At 56.6% G+C, this 8,619-nt stretch overlaps 1 protein-coding gene across 1 annotated transcript; it reads left to right on the forward strand.

The window, feature by feature from the left end:
- The first annotated feature begins 412 nt into the window (after window positions 1–412).
- On the forward strand, window positions 413–8,080 carry UNC5CL (unc-5 family C-terminal like). The gene is made up of 8 exons (XM_040249751.1): window positions 413–1,206; window positions 1,730–2,030; window positions 2,753–3,015; window positions 3,668–3,769; window positions 4,029–4,096; window positions 4,948–5,048; window positions 5,204–5,317; window positions 7,329–8,080. Exons 1-8 carry the CDS (start codon window positions 822–824, stop codon window positions 7,549–7,551), a joined length of 1,557 nt encoding a protein of 518 aa, XP_040105685.1. The 5' UTR covers window positions 413–821; the 3' UTR covers window positions 7,552–8,080.
- The last annotated feature ends 539 nt before the right edge of the window (window positions 8,081–8,619 follow it).

An 8,619-nucleotide genomic window follows, 5' to 3' on the forward strand; every position in this document is an offset into this window, starting at 1 on the left:
TTGTGGTGCAAGGGCTCATTCGTTGCAGCTGAGGGCTCTAGAGCTTGGGTTCAGGATCTTCTTGGATCAGGGATCAAACCCATGTCCCCTGCATTGGCAGGCAGATTCTTACCCACTGTGCCACCAGCAAAGTCCTTGCTTTTCTATTTCAAGACTTTCCATGGGCTTCCCAGCTGGCTCAGAGGGTAAAGTGTCTGCCTGCAATTCAGGAGACCTGGGTTCGATCCCTGGGTCAGGAAGATCCCCTGGAGAAGGAAATGGCAACCCATTCCAGTACTCTTGCCTGGAAAATCCCATGGACAGAGAAGCCTGGTAGATTACAGTCCATGGGATGGCAAAGAGTTGGACGCGACTGAGCGACTTCACTTTCTTTCTTTCACTTTCTGTCGGCCCATGGAGATCAAGGGCTCTGTTGAGACAGAGGTAGAAACTGAGGTACATTAAACAATAGGACAAGCTCACTCAGGCAGTGACCAAGGTGGCATGTGAACTCACATCTTCTAACTCCAAACCCAAGGTCTTTCTGTCTAGTGAGGTGAAATTAATTAGGTCATGGGGAGTCACGGCAGGTTCTTGAGGGAGAGAGAGGGAAATAGACGGAGGGAGGGAGAGATCAGTGAAGTTCTATTAAGGAAATTGATCTGACTGGGGTGCATGGGGTACGCTGGGATGAAGACAATTTGCCCTCTCTTCACTGCAGCCACTTAGAAGCCAGGTCTTAGCCTCCGACGGCTCACACAACACTGACTCTCTCCCCCAGGCCCTTGGCCTCGGCGGGCACGCGGGTGCAGGGCAACCGGCAGCATCAAGCGACCAGGCGGATGTGCTCCCATGAGAGCTCCTTCCAGCCCGCCCAGTTCCTACTGCTGGTGGGGGTTCCGGTGGCGGGCGCCGTGCTCCTGGTCCAGTGCCTTCGATGGCACTGTCCTCGCCGGCTGCTGGGGGCCTGCTGGGAGCTGGAGAGCCAAGAGGAGCCAGCGCCCCCTCCCACTCCCCTACCGGAAGATGAGTCCTCCAGGGCAGGCCCGCCAGCCACGCTGCAGGAGGTAGCCACCTTCTATCAGGAACTGCACACGCCCACCCAAGGCCAGACCGTCATCCGGCAGCTGATGCACAAACTGTTGGTGTTTTCCGCCCGAGAAGTGGACCATCGCGGCGGCTGCCTGATGCTCCAGGATACAGGCATTTCCCTGCTCATCCCTCCAGGTAACAGCACCCAGCTCCCTTCTCAGCCTACAGCTGTTCATGTTACATATTAGACGGGGCGCCAACCCTGAGAGTGCACCATTCAGAGACACCTTCATAATTTTGAAAATTGTATGCTTCCTGTACGTCTTTCTTGACTCCAAAGATGGATATACTACACATTTTTATGACAGTTTCGTGGCAGGTGGAGGCAAAGGGCCTTGTTCTAATGAACAGTCTGTTACGACAGTTCTCCCCAAAAGGGAAGTAAAGTGTCTGGAGGAAGAGCACCCTTTGCAAATTCACACAAGGGCCTGCGCTCGCTCGCAGCATCCCTCAGAGGAGGGGGACGACTTGCTTGTGGTTCCATCCCGAGTCAGTCACCACCCTCTTGTTCTCCTCCACACTGTCTCCCGCCCTGAGTGCCCTGTGGCGTCCCCTCTCTGGGGCTCCCGGCCCACCTCCTCTCCCGCTCTGGCCAGCCTCCTCTGCGGCAGGGGTGTGCCTGCCTGCCAGGCCCCCCTCAGCTCTCTGTCCTCCCCAGGTGCTGTGTCTGTGGGCCGCCAGGAGCGGGTGTCGCTGACCCTGGTGTGGGACCTGACGGATGCCCCCTCGCTGTCCCGAGCTCAGGGGCTGGTGAGCCCCGTGGTGGCGTGCGGCCCCCACGGGGCCTCCTTCCTGAAGCCCTGCACCCTCACCTTCAAGCACTGTGCCCAGCAGCCCAGCCAGGCCCGCACCTACAGCAGCAACACCGCCCTGCTGGACGCCAAGGCCTGGAAGCCGCTGGGGCGGCCGGGAGACCACACCTCCCGGGATGAATGTCGCATCCACCTCTCCCACTTCAGGTGGGTGCCCGCCTGTGGGCCTGGACTTCCCGCCCCTGTCTCTGCCTGCCTCGTCCTCACCTCTCTGCGGGGACTGCCTCTTATGCTGTCCAAGCTGGCCTGCAAAGCCCGTATCTCCCATCCTTCCCCACTCCCTCTGTCCCAGTGCCTATGGCTGCTTATCTTGCTCCCAGCCCATCCAGGACTGTGCATCCCCCCATGGTCCCTCTGTCTGTCTAGAAAGGTCTGGCTCAGCCCCGGTCGTCTGTCTAGAGGGGCCTGTCCTGTCTCTACCTCTGTCTCTAATATTGTCTGTCTCTTCTCTGTGCGCTGGCTCAGGACTGTCTCCCCGCTGTCTAGGGCACGTTGCCCCTTCCAGTTCTCTAAGACTCCATCCCATGTCATGTCTGTCCTTGGCTCTGTCCTTCTAGGATCCTTGACCCTCTGCCTCCCAGTCTCCTTGCCACCCATGACCAGAGCAGGGCCATGCATGGTGGCCCGAAGCTCAGCTTCCCTCTTTCCTACACTGACACAGTGACAGTCACTGGCATGACTCACATTCCGTCCCTCTAGCCAACCCCTCCACCCTAGTTCTTCCCTACATGGCCTGGAATGTTCTCCTTTCCTCCCCGGAGGCCCCCACAGAGGCCCCTGGTGCGGTGGGAGCTGGGTGGCAGGTGGGCTGGTGTCCCGGCCTCCCCGGTCTCATCGCACGTGGTCCCTGCCACCGCCTCTCTCTGCAGCCTCTACACCTGTGTGCTGGAGGCGCCGGTGGGCCGGGAAGCCCGAAAGTGGCTGCAGCTGGCTGTGTTCTGCTCGCCGCTGGCCCCGGGGCAGTCCCACCTGCAGCTGCGTGTCTACTTCCTCAATAACACGCCCTGCGCCCTGCAGTGGGCCGTGACCAACGAGCAGCCGCACGGCGGGCGCCTGCGTGGGCCCTGCCAGCTCTTCGACTTCACCGGGGCCCGAGGAGACCAGTGCCTGAAACTCAAATACATCTCAGAGGGTGAGGGAGGCCAGGCTGGGGGACAGTGCATCGGGGAGCCCCATGGAGGGAGGGGTCTGGGCCTTCTCTGAGGTGGAAATCTGGGTGCCTCAAGTTTCTTTTTGAGACTTCTGGGCATGCAGCAGCCTTGGGGGGCGAAGGAGGAGGGTGCTTCTGGCTCCTCTTGCTGCCTCCCGGAGCCCCAGGCTTTGCTCAGTACCTCCCTCTGCTGCACTCAGCCCTGGTCCCTCCGTGGGAGGACAGATGATGCTGGTGAGCAGCGGGAGGACAGGTGTTGCCTCCGCAGGGGCAGGGCGGGAGGAGGAGGCTTTTATGCTCCTGCCTGGTTGAGCCCACGTCAGAGGAGGAGGCCCAGTCTTCTCTCCCCTCGTTGCTTTGTGGGTTGGCTGCGGGAATTGTCCATGGCGCCAAGGGTGTGGTTGTGTGTGTGCGCGGACAGGGTGCGCATGCGTGCTGCTTTTAGAGGCTAGGAGGGTGAGGGGTAGAAGGGCGGAGGGGTGGGTCTGTGTGCTGGAAGAAGGAAGACCACCCACAGGGTCCCCACCCAGGCCCTGGGACCTGCCACCCACTGGAGTCACCCTCCTGCCTTTGCTCCTGCCCTGACCTCCCCTTAAACGAAGGCCACCCTCCTGAGGCCCTCTGCTCTCTGCAGGTTGGGAGAACGTGGACGACAGCAGCTGTCAGCTCGTACCGCACCTGCACATCTGGCACGGGAAGTGCCCCTTCCGCTCCTTCTGCTTCCGGAGAAAAGCAGGTAGCCCGGGAGCCCCGTGTCCCCCTCCTCCCCCCACCCTCCTGGTCACCCTGGAGCCCTGCAGCGCCTCATTCGGCCACGCGTGCAGAGCTTCTCTTTAAAGATAGGGGCCACAGCAGATCTTCACAGAGAGAAAGATGGGGTGGCCGGCACAGCTGCTTCCGAGTTCCAAAGTCTTTCTGTGGAAGTCTCTTTTGCTGTCCTGCTCTCCTCTTCTGGGCCTGTTCCTCCCTCACCTGCTACATCTCCTTTTTTGTAGCCAATGAGAACGAGGACTGCTCAGCGCTGACCAATGAGATCATCGTCACCATGCACACTTTCCAGGATGTGAGTCGGCGCGGAGGGGCTGAGGAGGGGCAGGGCTGGGGGAGTGGTGGACGAGGTAGGCGAGGGTCTGGTGCCCAGCAAGTATGGGTTTGATCACACAGTCAAGAGGTGAAGAGGGCATTCTTCCAGGGGCAGAGACTGTCTGGCCTCCAAGTGACGCCCCATCTTTGACTCTCCTGTCCATCCACGGTTGAATCCAGCCGGAGGGTAAAAGAACCAGACCCTACATGAACCCTGTAGTGGTTTCTTCCAACCTGGAGGAACTTGGGCATCAAAGAGAAGTGCTTTCTTTCTGGACAGATTGTCTGCATCTGGGAGACAGTGCTGTGTATCTTCAGGTGGAGAGTGACCCAGGAGGAGGAGGGGCTTGAGTAGGTGGGATGAAAGTTAGAGATCCCGCCCTCCTGCGGGAAGACGCGAAGAAATCAGGGGAATCTTTGAGGAACCATGTGGCATCTTATTGGAGACTAGGCAGATACCCCTCAAGGTACCCTTCGGGAAGGAGTAACCAAGGAGAAGAACAATGGAGGAAGGGGGCACCTATGCCTGAGTTCAGCATCTCTATTATTAGATGACCTCCCCTGCCCTTGACCCCACTCAGCACTTCTCCTGGTGCCCTAGGATGTACCTTGTTTGGTCTTCATGTCCCAGGTCCCAAAGAGCTCAGTGAGCAAACTCAAGGCTGAAGGCTCTGGGATCGGGGAAGCAGAGGGTAGAGGGTACTGTTTAGGGTGGGGCTGTGTCTCCTGGCTGAAGCAGAGATGGGAGGAATGGAGGTGGGTGCCCTGGCTTTTTGCTCACGGGACGTCTCATGATCCCTAAGTGTGTTCCCTGCCCCTCTGTTGGCTCAGGGCTTGGAGACCAAGTACATGGAAATCCTCAGGTTCCAGGCATCGGAGGAGGAATCCTGGGCAGCCCCACCCCCAGTCACCCAGCCACCCCCCTGCAATAGGTGAGGTGGGGATTGCTCAGGCTGCTGTGAAGGGTGGGGGATGTTTGGGATTGCTGTCCCTGGGCTTGCAGGGTGAGCACAGCATTGCGGTATCTGTGGAGCCAGTCTGGGCCTTTTGAGTCTCCCCTTCAAGGACACCCTTTCCTATACCTCAGGCTGCCCCCAGAGCTCTTCGAGCAGCTGCAGATGTTGCTGGAACCAAACAGCATCACTGGCAACGACTGGCGGCGACTGGCCTCCCACCTAGGGCTCTGCGGTACGAAAATCCGGTAAGAGGGAAAAAGCGTGCACGTGGGAGCGGGGGGTGGACTGGTGGGGGTTCTGAGGACCCCTTGGAGACTGGACCATTCACACAAGAGTGACTTAAAGGTCAGGGAATGGCTACTCCCCACCCTACTTCCCAGAAGAGAATTGATTTCATTGGCAATGATCTCATTGGTTTGGGTCCAGCAGTCCTTGTTCTCATGGCTTCAAAGAGAAAAGGACATGACAGGTGAGAGAGGAAAAAGCCAGGGGAGAGGACCAGGGGAAGTCAGAGGGACTCCATAGGAAGGTTCTGGACATCCTCTGTTTATCACTGTATTCTTGGTACCTAGAGCGATGCCTGGTTCATGGCCAGTGTGCAGTACATAAATATTGGCTCAGTAAATATTTAACAGGGAATCAGTTCACATGTAAGTCACTGGTACATACTGAGTGCTTGACATGCTGTGTCCTGCAGGGCAGAATGGAAGACTACAGGATAATGTGTGTAAAGCCTGTAGCTGAGTGCATGGCACACGTTAATTCAATAAACATTGGCAAAACAGGCAGTGCAGCTATGCACAGAGAGATGAGTAGACCAATTCTGAGCTGAGCTCCAGCACTCAGACGATGACAACAATGGTCAAAGACCGCACCCAGCAGATGGGATGAGAGCTGGATCCTTAAAACAAGGTAGATTTTAAAATCACCCACTTAAAAGGCTTCCCTGGTGGTTCAGTGGTTAATACTCTGTGCTTCCACTGCAGGAGATGTGGGTTCAACCTCTGGCTAGGGAATTAAGATTCTGCATGCCATAGGGTGTGGCATAAATAAATAAAAATTCTCCCTCAAAAGCAAAAAATAAAACCACTCTTTTATTAAACATTTATCAAGTACCTACTAGTCCTGGAAAACTAGACTAAGCATTGGGATACAGAATGAATAAAATATGGTCCCAACACCAGGGAGGTCACTCTATACTAAGGGATACAGAGAGCTTAAAAAAAAAATCAAGGTATGTGTTCCTTTGACATTATTTTTATGTACCCAATATTGTGAGGCAAGTTGAAAACAGGTACAAAATGGCTAAAGCAAGAATAATGAAGACTTACATCAATTACAGTTGACCTGCAAAATGTAGAGGTTAGAGGGGTGACCCTCCATGCAGTTGAAATCCTAGTATAACTTACAGCTTCCCTCCACATCCACAGTTCAGCCTCCACAGATTCAACCAACCAAGGACCATGTAGTACTGTAATATTTACTATAGGAAAATATCTGCATGTAAGTGGACTCACACAGCTCAAAGTGGTGTTCGAGAGTCAATTATATATCTCAATTAAATAAAAAAGAATAATAAAGCCTAATGGGAGTCTGGACTGAGGGGTGCAGAATGGTTTCCTCCACCTGAGGTGGGAACAAGCGCTTCAGGTGGTAGGGAAGTAGGGGATCAACTTGGGGAGGGGGCCAGAGGGTCAACTGCAGGTCTGGTATGCTTAAGGTGGGAAGGAAGGTTCAGGAAGGGAGCCGGGAGAAAAGGTCAGAAAAACACGGCAAGGCCAAATGGTGGGTGGGCAGGGAAGTCAGGAGAGTGGGCTTGGTTAGCAGGTGAAAGAGACTCTGGAGGGGTTTTGAGCAGGGGGAGCCCATGGGTAGGAAGAACTATTTCCCTGGTGGTGGGCAGGATGTGGCCTGGGAGAGAGGGAGGGTGGGGAGTGTTTGGGGTGGGGGTAGGGCGCAGAGAAGGCAAACAGAGAACATCGCAGATGGATATTCTGCATCCTCAGAGGTCTTCTCATCTAAGCCCTGGTGTGAGAAAAGAGAAAACTGAAGCCTAGCGAGGAGTAGACTTTGAGCCAATGCAATCTCAGATGTGACCCAGGCAATCTCTGATGTCAAAGTCCTGGGTCCTCCCACCATCTAGTGTCCTGAAAGAAGGCATGATGAGGGCCAGAGCTGGGGGCAGGTGGGTGGTGAATCTCGACACAGGGCCCCTCCCTCCTCTCACCGCCCCCTCCACCCCCCCCTCCTGGCCAGGTTCATGTCCTGTCAGCGCAGCCCCGCGGCAGCCATCCTGGAGCTATTTGAGGAGCAGAATGGCAGCCTCCAGGAGCTGCACTACCTCATGACCCTCATGGAGCGGCTGGACTGCGCCTCCGTCATCCAGAACTACCTGAACGGGACGCAAAGTGGCAGCCCACCGCGGCTGCGCGCTGGCGCCCAGGAGAACCAAGGCCTGGAGCTGGACGAGAAGCTCTGAGCGCCCCGGCACGGCGCAGGGTGCGGCTCTGTCCCCCGGGAGGCCGGGGGTGATGTGCCCCGACACCCAGGAAGAAAAACAGTTGCTCTTCCTGGCTGGACCCACCGACCTCATCAGGACCCTCGCGTGGTTCCCCCGGGGCCACAGCAAGGCCGGACGCCACTGTGAGCCCGCGCCTTTCGGCCTTTCGGGACCGCCCTTCCGGCCCGCTTCGTCCTGTGTGCAGAGCCCTTCCTGGCCGGCAGGGGGCGCAGGAGCCCAGGAGATGGCCCCAGCTTGGCCGGCCTCCGGGAAGCTGGTTAATAGACCAGTGCACTGTTAGACTGCCCTGTTGGCACTCCTTGGGGACTGGTTAGTCCGCAGGGTATTCGCCGAGCACTTAAGTGATACTCAGCATTGGACTTGGTATCATGGGAACTCCTGGAATAAATGAGGTCGGGTTTGGACCCTTGAGAAACCCCTCTGGGAAAGATTGAAGACCAGGAGGAGAAGGGGACGACAGAGGATGAGACAGTTGGATGGCTTCATCCACTCAGTGGACATGAGTTTGGGTAAATTCCAGAAGCTGGTGACGGACAGGGAGGCCTGGCGTGCTGCAGTCCATGGGGTCGCAAAGAGCCAGACACGACCGAGCAGCTGAAATGAACTGAACTGAACTGAAACCCCTCTTGAGGGAACAAAGATGCCCTCGTAGGAGCTGAGGGCAAACTCCCAGCGCTTGCCCTGTGGTTAGAGATATGAATGTCATATGAACTGTACCAGCATAAGGAGTTGGGAAGGGAGGGGGCTGAGTATGGGCTGGAGCAGTGAGAAAGCCTTGTGAAGGATGTTGCAGAGATGGTTTGCAGAGTGGCTCAGAGATCTTCAGGTGGAGAAAGGGAGAGAGGTGACTGGACTGACAGTAGCAGCCTAATGCACATGGGCGCTGAGGCATCAAGGAGCCCGCACGGTGAGTGTGAGGCGAGAGCAGGACCGGAGTTCAAGGCCAGACCTAGAGATGGGCAGTCACAGCAGCTGATCTACCTGTCTCCCCTGACTTCCTTTGTCTCTATCCTCTCATCCTTGCCT

Source organism: Oryx dammah, unplaced genomic scaffold, assembly GCF_014754425.2.
Source record: "Oryx dammah isolate SB20612 unplaced genomic scaffold, SCBI_Odam_1.1 HiC_scaffold_11, whole genome shotgun sequence".
In the NCBI taxonomy this organism is placed as follows: domain Eukaryota; kingdom Metazoa; phylum Chordata; class Mammalia; order Artiodactyla; family Bovidae; genus Oryx; species Oryx dammah.

What these genes read in the sequence shown, in the direction of transcription:
- UNC5CL (XM_040249751.1), top strand. Translation starts at nt 822, where the DNA reads ATGTGCTCCCATGAGAGCTCCTTCCAGCCCGCCCAGTTCCTACTGCTG. An exon ending in ACTCAAATACATCTCAGAGG is followed by an intron (nt 3,016 to 3,667) that starts GTGAGGGAGGCC and finishes TGCTCTCTGCAG; the next exon opens with GTTGGGAGAACGTGGACGAC. An exon ending in CCATGCACACTTTCCAGGAT is followed by an intron (nt 4,097 to 4,947) that starts GTGAGTCGGCGC and finishes CTGTTGGCTCAG; the next exon opens with GGCTTGGAGACCAAGTACAT.